The 15,342-nt window shown below is 41.4% G+C and overlaps 1 protein-coding gene across 1 annotated transcript; it reads right to left on the reverse strand.

Moving 5' to 3' along the window:
• Positions 1–11,061: 11,061 nt before the first annotated feature.
• Positions 11,062–14,862, reverse strand: LOC112223455 (5-hydroxytryptamine receptor 7-like). The gene is made up of 2 exons (XM_024386472.2): positions 13,922–14,862; positions 11,062–13,223 (listed from the first exon to the last, which is right to left on the reverse strand). The coding sequence occupies exons 1-2, from the start codon at positions 14,401–14,403 to the stop codon at positions 12,467–12,469; spliced, it is 1,239 nt and encodes a 412-aa protein (XP_024242240.1). The 5' UTR covers positions 14,404–14,862; the 3' UTR covers positions 11,062–12,466.
• Between the last annotated feature and the right edge of the window lie 480 nt (positions 14,863–15,342).

Raw genomic sequence — 15,342 nt, forward strand, 5'->3', positions numbered from 1 at the left:
CCCATTGAGCACGTCTGGGACCTGTTGGATCGGAGGGTGAGGGCTAGGGCCATTCCCCCCAGAAATGTCCGGGAACTTGCTCGTGCCTTGGTGGAAGAGTGGGATAACATCTCACAGTAAGAACAGGCAAATATGGTGCAGTCCATGAGGAGGAGATGCACTGCAGTACTTAATGCAGCTGGTGGCCACACTAGATACTGACTGTTACTTTTGATTTTGACCCTTATTCAATTTCTGTTAGTCACATGTCTGTGGAATTTGTTCAGTTTATGTCTCAGTTGTTGAATCTTGTTATGTTCACTCAAATATTTAAACATGTTAAGTTTTCTTTAAATAAACGCAGTTGACAGTGAGAGTATGTTTCTTTTTTTTGCTGAGTTTATATATCTACTGTATACATTGAATCACTGAAAAGTTGGTTCCTGTTTTAGTCATGTCACATTCGTAGGGGTCAAACAAAAACACCCTAATGATTAGTTGACAAAAGAGCATCCCACAATGCAGGCGATGGCTGCAGGATGAAGTTGGTGAAGATCATCTGCAGAAACTTGCAATCAATTACAGTCAAATCTTTATGTACTTTCACATAAGTTCATATAGTCAACATTTTTATTTTTACTTTTTACCCCTTTTTCTCCCCAATTGGTAGTTACAATCTTGTCCCATCGCGGCAATTCCCTTATGGACTCGGGAGAGGCAAAGTTCGAGAGCCATGCGTCCTCTGAAACACAAACCGCACTGCTTCTTGACACACTGCTCGCTTAACCCGGAAGCCAGCTGCACCAATTTGTTGGAGGAAACACCATACAGCTGGAGCCCGATGTCAGAGTGCATACGTCCGGCCCACCACAAGGAGTCACTAGAGCGCGATGGGACAAGGACATTCAGGCCGGCCAAACCCTCCCCTAACCTGGACGATGCTGCGCCAATTGGGTGGGTGAAGAGTGGGTGAGTGTGCACAGTAGCTACTTAGAAAAAATATGTGCGTAAAATAACAGGCACTCAGAACATGATCCATAACTTTGGGAAAGATGTTTCCAGAATGGCGGGGTCGGGGTGAAAACCTATTACAAATGCATGAGCTATGTTGGTTGGAATGCTTTTCAGGGTTAGAATAATTGATGTAGGAGTTTCAATGTTGAGAGGTTTTGTTAACCCCTTCCCCCCCATTGGTTTTATTGATATTTCCTAAAGTGCAAATAGATATGTATTTTTTTTATCCCCACCCCCAACCTCCTGGAAATACAACATTTTAGGAAAAATGAAACAAGTAAAAAGAGTAGCAATAGAAATGAATTGTATCATACATTTTCTTAGGGGAGAAATTTCAGACCCTCTATGAACATATCAGGGTAAACATACAGTAGTTCTGGTTTACTCTGAATATTGGACTGCAATAGCTGCATACAATATAACCTGTCTGTCATCCAACAAATAAATTGGGAATTAAATTGGCTTTTCACGTTAGACCGGTGAACAGGCATTTGGAGTTGAGGAGTCATGTCCGTGTCCTGAGTTCGGGGATTGAGTTTGATTCTATAGGAGCCCCTCGTCTAATTTGCCCAGTCATTCCATTTCAAGATTGAAAATGTCTCAATTCTATTACCAAGTAATAACTCCGTGACAGTTGATTATTTTTTGGCTAAAAATGCAGGGGAAATGTTTGCTGATGCATTTGAAAGTGATTTGAGAAAGCTTTGGGTTGAAACGTCGAGATTGCTTATGGCAATAAAGATGGGATGTGCTGACCTTGTCATTTGCATGATGGTCATTTAAGAAGAGTCGGGATTCCCTTACCTTAATGTAATTTCCCAATATACCTCAGTGTAGTAGTCTACTTGATTTGAAGTCACTTGGAGGACTTTATAGCTAAAGTACAAGGCTATTTTTATTGAAATGGATGTTTCATCCATGGAACTGGGCAATGTTTTTATATCTGCATAGTCACTTTAACCATACCTACATGTACATACTACCTCAATCAGCCTGACTAACTGGTGCCTGTATATAGCCTCACTACTGTTATAGCCTCTCTACTGTATACAGCCTCTCTACTGTTATAGCCTCACTACTGTATACAGCCTCTCTACTGTTGTTTTTCACTGCCTTTTTACTGTTGTTTTTATTTCTTATCTATTGTTCACCTAATACCTCTTTTAAATTGCACTGTTGGTTAGGGCCTGTAAGTAAGCATTTCACTGTAAGGTCTACTACACCTGTTGTATTTGGCGCGCGTGACAAATAAACTTTGATTTGTTCATCATGAATCAATCTGCCAAATCAAGTCTGTCCTCAGAGCGACATTGCAGGCCTCCTCATTCATACCTATGGCAGCAGAGTTTGGCTACAGCCACTAGCCCACCAGTATCAGTTGTTAGAATCTTTCACTCACTGCAATAATCCCTAGGACAAGAGTTCCCAGAGAGCATAACAGCTATGATGATTTATGGGCCCCTGAGCAATCAGGTACTGCTGATATCCATCCTCAGTCATGCAAGTGCCATGTCAATGAAGATTCCTTGATTCCTCCTCGCACTCTGATTCTGCACACATCTCTAACGCTGACACTTCCTCTGCTGTAAACTGTTGACACATTTGATGTTTGGAACTTGTCTTTTTGAGCGGATATTAGAGTTTCACTATTCAGAAATCGCTCCGCCATTTCCTGGTTGCTAAAACTCTAATAGTGTGCCTAATTTCAGTTTATGTGACAAAATAAGTTAATATAGTGTATAGAGTCATTGTACCATTTAAACCGGTGTGAAATATATTTTCCATACCCACAAATATAGTTGTTTCAGCTGTTTGAAGCTGGTTTACAAAACTAAAGTTGAAGCTGGCGCACAAAACCCGAAAGTAAAAGAGGTAAAAACAAAACGGGAAGCATAGAAATAGCGCACATAGAACAGAACTACTGCTTCTTAGACTTGCTTTCAAGTAGAATGATAGATCTATAACTCACATTTCTATGTGAATTTTGTCAGGTCGCCCAAAAAGTTACACATTGCCACTTTAAGCTTTCCGTTGGCTCCTGATGTGTGTTGAATAATCAGACCTCTTGCTGTCTCATTGAAAAACATGCACGGCGAGGATGTTTTATAGAGGTGTCTGATTTAGCAATAAGGCACCTCGGGTGTTTGTGGTATATGGCCAATATACCACGGCTAAGGGCCGTTCTTATGTGCACCACTGAGTGCCTGGATACAGGCCTTAGCCGTGATATATTGGCCATATACCACAAACCCCCGAGGTGCCTTACTGCTATTATAAACTGGTTACCAACGTATTTAGAGCAGTAAAAATACATGCTTTGTCATACCCGTGTTATACGGTCTGATATACCACGGCTGTCAGCCAATCAACATTCAGGGCTCGAACCATCCAGTTCATAATTTAAACTATAAACCTGCCAGCTGTAATCCTGGACATTAGCCTTGTCACGTTGTCAATCTGAGCAAAGTCCTTGAGCTCAGAGAGAGAAGGTAAACAAGAGCTGCGCTCCAATTAGGGTTAGTTACAGGTCCACAAAGTAGGGCAACGTAGAGCCTTTCGCTTTGAATACTATTTTAAACCACCGCCCAACAGCACCCAGGGGTCAGGTGTTTTATGCAATCGGGCACAGTTGCATGAAACTAGCTACAGTATTATTCAAGACCTGTTTTTATTTATTTGCTTATGTAGTGTTTAATTGCGTTCTACAAACTAAATTAGTGTTTGTAGATACAGAAATAGCCCAATTAACACTGAATTCTACCAAGCAGCAAAGCGGGAGAGCCTTTTAAAAGTCTATAGAAATGCAGGCCATGTTAATTGCTCATACACTAGCCCTGTAAACGTCTCCCTGAGGATGCATGTTGAGTCCAAATTAGGTCGCCTGATATTCAAACAAGGCTCACAGTCAGACGGAGCACAGCAAAGCACAGGTGCCCCACCACACTGATTAATGTTTTTGTTGAGGCATTTGTTGCATCTCTGCTAGTGGGTCAGCGGTTATGCGGTCACGATCGGAATTTGTTAAGGTGGAATTGGACACTGGGGGGAGGGGTCTGTAACAACCTTGTCATGCTGTTGTCCGCAGTCTGATTAGGATTCCACAGGGATGTGTGAGAACAGGCTGCTTGCTGTATGCTGTGTGGAGGAACTCTGTTTCACCAAGTTTCCTCATTAAAATGATACACAAGTGATAAGGAAGTGCTACTTTCTATTACATTTTATGCATTTACTGTCTAGATTTGATACGTACATTTTACCGGCAATTTCAATGTGGTAAAAAAAATGGTATTGGTTATGAAATATAGAATAGTAGAGCTCGTAAATGAATATATATATTTGGTCTCGGTAGCCTGCAGTGTCTCAGTTGATGGGGCTGTCCAGAAACCAGAGTGACAAGATGGGATAATTAGAACTGTGATCTCTGCTATCCAACAAACATCTTGAAGAAGTTGAAGGACCTATAATTTAAATAGGCTATCAGCTGATCATGCCATCTGATATGAATTAATGCCTGAATACCTACCACTGCTGAGCATTTTGACGTTGAATTGACATGCTATTGCCTGGAGGAAATTATTATCTTGGAAGAGTGCATGTAGTTATGCTCTCTCTGTCTCTGAATAGGATTAAATTAGTTGTCCTATTGGACTCATCACAAATATGCCTTTTTCAACTAGTCTAGCAGTCCCTTGTGTATTTCAATAAATCATCAAATGAATCCTGTTCACGCCTACATTTTTTTTTAAAGCGATGGTTCCAAATGTGATGAATTCAATGCGGATGAATTACAGATGTGCTGAGTGCATTACCTTCAGCAGACGAGAGTAGCATAAACCAGCAAGGATATTTTCTTTTTAAATTGCTGTCAGCCGTTTATCTCTAACTTTTGTCCTCTGGAATTAATCACAGCTAGGTTTCCATTAACTTGTGCACTCGTTTTTTTTGTAGACATTTAGAAGGATCGCATAGAAAATAGATGCGACAATGGCATGCTAGGGTGCATTTAAAAACAGCTGTACGTAATGGCATCTCACCGAGAGAAAAAAAAACTAGTGTCGAATAAAAATGTAGTGGTTGAAGCGTTTCCGTTACCCATTTAGACAAATTGCGCGTAAATAAATTGGCTACAGCCTGTATCCCCTCCTACCTATCTGTTTTATGTCTCAGGAAGCCCGAGAAAGCCAGAATGGATAGAATGCAATAACTGACTAATATTTGCCATATTCTAATACTTCCCATGTACCTGAATGTATCGCCATGGTGAAACTTGTACTTCCTGCAGATCGGAAATAAGTGGATGGTGAAACTTGCATCCAGCCAACCAGAAAAGCAGGGCATTATTGAAAGTCAGGACAATCCTTGTCCTGCAAAGAAACATTATTTTTTTTATAGTTTGCATTTTTTATTTTGTACGAAGTAGGCGTTTCAAATGAACTGAGGAGTGGAGTTTTATAGTTATGCATGACATTACGTGCCCCTCAAATGATTCGGCAATCATCATTTATTCGAAAAACACAGTTTCCATCATCATTTGTCGCAATTGTTTATTTATTTAACCTTAATTTAACTAGGCAAGTCAGTTGAACAAATTCCTATTTACATTGACGGCCTACACCGGCCAAACCCGGACAACGCTGGGCCAATTGTGCGCCGCACTATGGGACTCCCAATCACTGAGATGCAGTGCCTTAGACCGCTGCGCTTCTCGGGAGCCCTGAATGAAGATAAGGAAAGAAATCAAGAAAAGCTCGACAAAATAACAATCATCCAACCCTGTCAAACAGGATAAAAATGTTGTTGATCTCTAGAAAATGTCTCATATCTGCTGGTTCCATTACACAATTATATTTTTTTGGAACATTGCTTTCATCACATAAACCTGGGTCAATAGAAACCTGCCTACTGTCAAAGTTTCTCTCAGATATCCCTCCCAGTCTGACACTAATGACATGACCCCTCAGGGCAGAGGACAGAGGGTGGCAGTAAGACACTGGACATGTGGACAGTCACAAAGAGGCCTGGGAGGTTTCAGGCATGTTGTGTCATGTAAGGAGATATTAAGGTCTAGAGACACTTGGATGATTTCCCTCCATTTGAGTTGTATTAATCACAGGAGGCTGCTGAGGGGAGGACTGCTCATGATAATGTCTGGAACGGAGTGAATGAAATGGTATCAAACAAATGGAAATCATATGTTTGATACCATTCCATTAATTCCATTCCAGCCATTACTATGAACCCGTTCTCCCAAATTAAGGTGCCACCGGCCGCCTGTGATATACAGTGGCTTGTGAAAGTATTCACCCCCTTGGCATTTTTCCTATTTTGTTGCCTTACAACCTGGAATTAAAATAGTTTTTTGGGGGGTTGTATCATTTGATTTACACAACATGCCTACTACTTTGAAGATGCAAAATATTTTTTATTGTGAAAAACTTGAGCGTGCATAACTATGCATAACTCTTTGGCCTGAATGCCAAGCATCACGTCTGGAGGAAACCTGGCACTATCCCTATGGTGATGCATGGTGGTGGAAGCAACATGCTGTGTGGATGTTTTTCAGCTGCGGGGACTGGGAGACTAGTCGGGATCGAGGCAAAGATGAACGGAGCAAAGTACAGAGAGATCCTTGATGAAAACCTGCTCCAGAGCACTCAGGACCTCAGACTGGGGTGAAGGTTCACCTTCCAACAGGACAACAACCCATAGCACACAGCCAAGACAACGCAGGAGTGGCTTCGGGACACCCTCTGAATGCCCTTGAGTGGCCCAGCCAGAGCCTGGACTTGAACCCGAATGAACATCTCTGGAGAGACCTGAAAATAGCTGTGCAGCGACGCTCCCCAACCAACCTGACAGAGCTTGAGCGGGATCTGCAGAGAAGAACAGGAGAAACTCCCCAAATACAGGTGTGCCATGCTTGTAGCCTCATACCCAAGAAGACTCGAGGTTGTAAATGCTGCCAAAGGTGCTTCAACAAAGTACTGAATAAAGGGCATGAATACTTATGTAAATGTGATATTTCACTTTTTTTTTCTTGGTGTCATCAGACTAGAGAATCTTGTTTCTCATTGTCTGAGAATCACTTCTCATTGTCTGAGAGTCCTTCACCTCCCTGACCAAGGCCCTTCTTCCCCGATTACTCCGTTTGGCCGGGTGGCAAGCTTTAGGAAGAGTCTAGGCGGTTCTAAGGTTCTACCAATTAAGAGTAATGGAGGCCACTGTGTTCTCAGGGATCATCAATGCTGCAGAAATGTTTTGGTACCCTTCCCCAGATCTTTGCCTCGACACAATCTTGTCTCGGAGCTCTACGGACAATTCCTTTGACCTCATGTCTTGGTTTTTGCTCAGACATTCACTGTCAACTGTGGGACATTATATAGACAGGTGTGTGCCTTTCCAAATCATGTCCAATCAATTGAATTTACCACAGGTGGACTCCAATCAAGTCGTAGAAGCATCTCAAGGATGATAAATGGAAACAGCATGCACCTGAGCTCTATTTAGAGTCTCATAGCAAAGGGTCTGAATACTTATGTCAATAAGATATTTCCATTTTTTTTAATTTTATATATTTGCTCAAATTTATAAAAACCTGTTTTCGCTTTGTCATTATGGGGTATTGTGTGTAGATTGAAGAGGAGAAAAAACTATTTGATCCATTTTATAATAAGGCTGTAACGTAACAAAATGTGGAAAAAGTAAAGGGGTCTGAATACTTTCAGAATGCAATGTATCGCAATGTTTCTCCCCCCAGTGCATGTTGCTCACGGTTCACAGAAGGTGTTGCTACCAGTGTGTCCCCCTCCCACACTGATCCAATGTTAATGATGATGATGACTGGTAGCATGTAGCCTACACCCTCTATCTGCCGATCCCCACAAACAGTGTCACCTTCCTCTTTCTTGAGCTAAAAGAGTCTTTGGTGAGCTCACATGTCCAATTTGTGTGTCAGAACTCTGATAGTGGTGGTCTGTTAATACAGACACCTGCTTGTTTAAATGCATGGGAGAATATTCCACAGGACTATGATTTACTGGACCTGAAATTGCTTTGTCTCTGAGAACCAGGGTCTGCCCATGTTTAGCTCACCCACCATGGGTGGAGGGGAGTAGACCAATGATGTACAGTATATAAACACTAGATTGCTTATGCTATGTATTGGCCAATGAGAGTCTTTGAAACTACCTATCTGCCATAATTTGGCACTCCCCAGTAGGAGCAGTCCTCCATTGGAATGAATGGAAATCTACAGTATTTCAATTAAATGTTTGCAAGACAAAATGAAATGTATTTAAGTATTTTAGTTGTTGTTGTGTGTACATTAATATTAACACGCTCCAAAAATTATACTTTTATGAAAATGTTTCTATATTTTTTATTTATTTGTATGTTAAGCTCACATAATATAATTTAAACGTATGCATTAAGGTGTCTTTAATATAATACAAGTAGAAAAAACGAATGTATACATTAATAAACGCCTTTCTGGAGGCTTCCAAAATAAAAAAAATTACAATGGTGGAGGAGTCGTAAAAAGAGGCGTGGTGACTTCAAAACAGCGCCCCCTGTGTGTCACTCTAATGTATACTGTTTATAAATCATTAAAGCAGACGCTGCTCCAGGAAGACGCTGCTCCAGGAAGTCCATGCACCAGGCGTCCAAAGGCTTTTTATTCAAGTTAAACCCCAACTTCCCCTTTATTAATTGTTAGCTTTAAATCCAATTCTTAATTCTAATTAGAATATTGATTCATTAGGATGCCTATTAGAGTGAGAAGTTAGAGCATAAAATAGTCTACACTGGAACAGGATTTTGTGACGCTGCCTGTGGAAAGGTAAATCAGAAAGATGGCAGGAAATTCCAGCGAGGAGACAGTAATGAGCAATATCATGTTATTTTTCCCCACAGAGAGGATTTCATTTGACGTGCTGTTTCATGGTATGCCATTTGTCATACTGCAATTATACCTTGAATGTGCATATCTGTGCTGAAAATCTGCATGTGCACAGATACAAAAGGTGGAGCCATATGCTGTAGGTGAAGCTTTAAATGAAATGTGACAAGAAAATCAGCCAATTTACAGTGTATTATAAACATTGGAGTTTAAACAGCTTGCCTATGAATATACAGATGTAATTTATCTGCGGTGGATTATTCAGTGTGCCGGAGCCCTATCTGGAGGTAAACACCCAGGCCACTCAGGCTGCGTTTCCACAAGCAGGCCAATTCTCATCAGAATTGGGGTGCCTAAAAAAACCACAGCCTCAGAGTTGAATCTGTCCTTTCAAATCTTCTCAAGGTCTTCAGTGAACATCTTTTTCGTGTGGGTTTCATATGTAAGACACAAGGTTCGGAGTTGTACGCTCTCTGGTCACAGTGTCCATTCATTTCAGTAGATATTTCATAGCAAGAGTAGTTACAATACCTTGAATTTGCTATTGACTAGGAGGTTTAAAAGCCACTTTCATTCTTTGGATGTCTGTCCATACGCCAAAAGTGTTACATTCATTTTAGTGAAAGAGAGATGAGGTACATTTCAGGGAACGTGACCTTGCCATTTGAGGGATTATAAGCACAGATACAATTATTAAAAGTATTTCATGGACAATCTATTAAGTATATTGCAATGAGAACTCCTGATTTACTCTGACAAGACAAAGGAAGTATTTCAAATTGTACCCAGGGGAATAATAAATAAATAAACCATTTAGAAAATTCTGGGATTTTATAGATAAACTGATTCAGTGTGGACTGTGGACCACCCTAATTCAACATTTAGGGTTCTTTAAAAGTGTTCATCATTGGGGTAGTTATTAGCAAAAGTTTTAAAAAACAAGGACCCACCAGGTAGAGCAATTTCTCAGGAATGCAATGTCCATCCAGTACTCCCACCCACCCATTATCACTGAGAATTACCCCTTAAAGAAGCACAAATGGAAACAACCTGTATCCTCAGCTCAATTCTGTGGCTTTCCTTCTCTTTTTAGAACTGGTCAGGTTAGCGTTGGGTCATTGAAAAGGACATATCATTGAGTAATTTAAGAGGACGATCCATTTGAAAGGGTAATTCAGAGGTGTCAGAATCTCTGATTTATGGTTAGAGTGCATCTAGGAACCCGACGGACGAGAAACCTCAAGGTCATTGTTTGTACGCCCTGGTTCCATTATCCTGACTGACTCAGTGATGCGACCGTCACTGTAGCCGGATATACATTTAATTTACTCAGAGAGGACTCTCCCTGATGTCTGCTTTGGCAATAAAAGGCCGGAGAGTGTGCAAAGCCTGCTTATTATCAGAGGCAGATTCATTGTAGGGGCTTCAACTTCTATTGCTGTATTTTTGTCAGTCCTCATGCAATCCCATTACTTTTTCCTTGTGTCTTTCCTTTGGAAAGCTATGTAAATGGCTTTAATAGTTCTCCCATGTGGTTTTCGTGTTGTGGTAATATCTGTGGTAGTATCTTTCAGTTCCACGGCCTCATCATGATGCCATAGTTGTTTTAAGTTTCTATGTGTTTCAATGGTAGCTCTGTTCACATCTTAGCACGGGAGAATGGAGCGATCTAAAATCCTCCCTTACACCAGATTTGTCGAAATCCTAATTGCTTTTTTTTGTTGCTGATCCACAGGGTGCACAAGAGGAACGTTTTAGATTTAACCACAAGATAATACAAATACTATAAGTTAAGCTATCCCTCGCTGGTCTATGATTCACACCTCAAAACAAATACCACTTCAAAGAAATAGCCAAGCCAATTGCTTCAGATGCAATGACTCACGTGGAAGCTGTGGGTTCCCTGATGTCAAGTGCCTCCCCCCTAGCAAGACAATTAATGCCTTGGTTATAATAATAATACTGATCCCCCCTGTTGAGGCCAGCCCAGCATGTTTCCAAATCCAAATGAAAGCGTGTGATCATCTATGATCCTCTGGTCTCTTCTAGTACATTCTGTTCCTTTTGGTGCTTCAACATTTACTACGGTGTTTGACTGAGCTTTGGCATGAAACAAGCACAGAGTCTAGCACGTCACTGTCAAATTAACACAATTTAGAGTTGTAGCATGATGTGTTGACCTAGTGTATTTTGACATAAAATATAAACATTTCTAATAGTTAGATTTTATCAATAATGTAACGCAAAACTTTAAGGTAGAACAAGAACTACTACTAAAAATATATAATGTTCCTAAATACTGTACAACCTGTTCCTTCTCGTTCTCAGATATGCTATTTAAATAAAAAAAATAAAAACATCTGGAATAAATGAACAAATCAAAACAATTGCAATCAAACATTTATGTACCACTATTCACCCTAGTCAACCTTGGCCAATGTCATCCCTATCAACATAAGGTTTTTCTCTACAATATACTTGAATATACATTGAACATTGAATATTTCAGTATACTTGAAAAAGCCCTAGCTTAATGACTGATCAAATAGTAATACATTGATCAAATATATTCACAGTATGTGCTGTACAATGAAGGGTTAATCCCAATCCTTAACATATCAACATGTACATTTGAGTCATTTAGCAGATGCTCTTATCCAGAGCGACTAACAGGAGCAATTAGGGCTAAGTGCCCTGCTGAAGGCTCCAAACTAGTTATGCTCTAAAGTGCATGGTACATTTGACGAAATATGTCCATATGACCAACTGTCAAGCTCATATAAATATGTTACTAACATAATTGTGTTGCATGACTGAGTTTGGTCAAAATTCTACACATAATAGTTACAATTTCACAAATGGTTTCGAAGGTGGTTCATTGAACACACCATAAAACAAATTTTCCTGTTACTCAATATACATAACTGGAACCATGGCTCACCATCTGTGGTGCATATTGTTGAACTTTAAAATGTTTCTTCTTCTTATTTTTTAAAATACATTTCTCACACAAACTTTATGCATCGAGTGTGATTTTCAATTTCAAGTACCAAATACACAGTGATATATCTAACAAAATAACATGACGGCGTCATTTGTCCTACCACAGCCATAGCCTATTATTTGTCCTCTCATCCAATACATCAGAGTGTGCCATGCTATCTAAAAATGTTCTCTGCATTTCACCGTCATCTAACATTTAATTTCTGACAGTGTGCTCTAAAATGCAGAAGAACAGCCATTCAGAATGCCTATCAGAACACTCAATTGAAAATAATTGATTGAGGGAAGATTGTAATCTGACGCATGGTTTGGGTCTGTCCCAATAACCTGACAAAATGTGGAGCTAATGTTCTTGTGTGTGCCAGGTGTGAACAATAATAACAGTTATTTTCTATACATTTATATAGCCTTCCTCTACTCATGAACTGAATAGGATTCCTCAGTCTAGAGCAATGTTTGCTGACTGGTCCAGAGGGTTATCTGCCTCAATTTAGTCAAATACAATTTTTCATCCAAACCATAGCTTGCCGGTCTCTGTGAGTGAAACGAGAAGTTTAAGAAACACTGTTCTAGCTAGATCACCAGATCTGGTCTCTCAGCCAGTTTGAGGGCCTCGTGCATGCTGGCGGCGGAGAGTTTGCGGTTGATGTTCCTATACCTGCAGAGTAGGATGTTACGGTAGGTGGTCCTCAGGTCCCTGTTGAAGAAGGCGTAGATGAAGGGGTTGATGAGGGAGTTGGCGTAGCCCAGCCAGAGCAGGAACCTCTCCACCCAGAGGGGAACGCAGCTACACTCTGGCCCGCAGATGAAGGGCCTGGCCGTGGACAGAAGGAAGAAGGGCAGCCAACAGACGGAGAAGGCCCCCACCACGATGCCCAGGGTGGCGGCCGCCTTCTGTTCCCGTTTGAAGATGGAGATGTTCTTCCTGTCGTTCTTCAGCAGACAAGAGAAACTGGCGCACTCCTCTACCTCCTTCTGGAGCTTAAAGGCCGCGGCCACGCAGTCAACACTGTTGCATTCGTCCTCCACCTTGGGGAAGCCTTGGATGGTGTGCTTGGCGGCACTCACCTTGGCCGCTCGGTAGATGTTGTAGTACATCATCAACATCACCGACATGGGGATGTAGAACGCGACGGCGGTGGAATAGATAGTGTAGCCCACGTCCTGGCTGATTAGACACACCTTGTCGTCGTTGACGTTCTGGGCCCAGCCGAACAACGGGGGAAGGGTGATGGAGGCCGACAGTAGCCACACAGACAGAACTATTTTGGCCATGCATCTCCCACTCTGTCGCACAGGGTAGGTCAAGGGTTTAGTTATGCCTAGGTACCTGTAACGGCAAAGAGATTTGTTTTAAATATTGAGAAGTCTCCGATGGAAGTAATATGATTGACAAAGTAATCACAGGATAGTATAGATTCCTCAAACTCAACTATGGACCTCGAAGCTGATTAGAGGGAAACAATGAAAGAACACAGTGAAGCCAGTTCCCTCTAATCAGGGACGGACTTACCTGGGACACCAGGTGGGTGCAATTATTTATCAGGTAGACCAGAAAACCAGCAGGCTTTGGACCTCGTAGGGCAAGAGTTGAATACCCCTGGTATACTGTAGATCAAAGGGTGGCCAACCATCTTCCTGCTGCAGTGCAGGCTTTTGCTCCAGCCCTTCTCTAACGCACCTGATTATGCTAATCAAGGACCTGATGAGCAGCTGATTAGAAGCAGGTGTGTTAGAGCAGGGCTACAGTAAAAACCTGCACCTTCCCCCAGCCCAGAAACTCAAGATGAGGAGGGTTGGCCACCCCTGGTATAGGGTTGACAGGGTTGGTATAGATACAATAATCCATTCTCAATGTTTCCTCAAGGGTTGAATAAAAAAAACATAAGCAAGTCTGTTCATTGGTGCTAATTGCTGTTGACTTTTCTTATGAGACTAACCTGGATAAATAATGATTTGGGGGAAGACAAAAAGAACATTTGCAATTTATTGGTTTTATTAGGGAGTCGAGACTGCATCTTGACTCACCTGTCTATGCTTATTACACACAGGGTCATGATTGATGCAGTGCAACACATCACGTCCATGGCAATAAAAACGTTGCAGAACACCTGTCCGAAGATCCACTGTCCCCCGATGAGGTCCGTGATGCTGACAAAAGGCATCACCGCCACGGCTATAGACAGGTCCGCGACCGCCAGGGAGACGATGAGATAATTGGAGGGCTGCTTCAGCTTCTTCACAAAGCACACGGATATCACCACAAGTAAGTTACCGCAAATGGTGAGCAAAGTGAGCACAGTGAGAACTCCTCCGATAAGAACCTTCTCCACATTCCCGTGGCTGAGAATCTGCATCCCGCATGTCGTGTCATTTTCCGTGGGGCTCAGAATTGGCAAAGTTGCAGTGGTTGTTTGGTGCGCCCTCAGCAGACGCAGATCCATCTCCGCTGTAGGCATACTGGTCCTGGCAAGTTCCTTCATCAGGTCTTTGGTCAAAGATGATCTCATGAGATTAATAAGATTTAATTGGTTCCATTCTTATATATTAATCCGTTATTAATAATGCATTGGGAATACATCAATGCACAATGATTATTCCCCCCAACTTCATTGATTCATTAGTCTTTTCCATAATTTCTCCAAATTACCAGTCCCTGTAGTACCCTTATCCATGCAGCGGCGCCAAGGCAGCAGGTTAATGGGATAGAGTAAATTAATAGGATAAACAGACTCCGGTTAACAAGCTTGGTTTGTGATACATTGTAAAATGTAAGGCGGTTCAATGGTGACCATCGCACGAGTGGCTAGAGCAGCAAAGAACTCTGGAAATGTTGTATCGGCTAGACTGGAGGGAAATATATGGATGACGTCAGAAGAACCCGCAGAGGTGTAGGCTAGCCTAGTTAATCGTCGCCACAAAGTCATAATTATGGCTAAACCCCTTCTATTTCTACAATTTCTCTTCTTATAATCAGATTTTTAACCTAACCTTAACCCCAACCTTATCCACACAGCTAACCTTATGCCTAACACAAACCTTAAATTAAGACCATGCATTTTTGGGATATAGACAATTTTGACTTTGTGGCTGTGCTAACTAGTGACAAACAGTCTAGTTGGAAATTATTCTATAAATATAAAGCATATGCATATCACAGAAGTTTATATTTGATTTGGGTTTTTAGAACGGAGCAACACCTTGTTGCCATTATTTTACCAATTGTAGCTAGTGTTTATGTGTGCATGCATGTGTGTGAGAGAGGGGGAGAGAGAGATTATTTACTGTTAACTGTTGACTTTTTATTGTTTATTTCACTTTTCTTTATCCATTTCACTTGCTTTGGCAATGTAAACATATGTTTCCCATGCCAACAAAGCCCCTTGAATTGAGAGAGATCGCGAGACTATCAGTTTTATGCACTTTGGCGCCATCCTGAGGCTTTATTA

The sequence above is a fragment of the Oncorhynchus tshawytscha genome, linkage group LG24 (assembly GCF_018296145.1).
Source record: "Oncorhynchus tshawytscha isolate Ot180627B linkage group LG24, Otsh_v2.0, whole genome shotgun sequence".
In the NCBI taxonomy this organism is placed as follows: domain Eukaryota; kingdom Metazoa; phylum Chordata; class Actinopteri; order Salmoniformes; family Salmonidae; genus Oncorhynchus; species Oncorhynchus tshawytscha.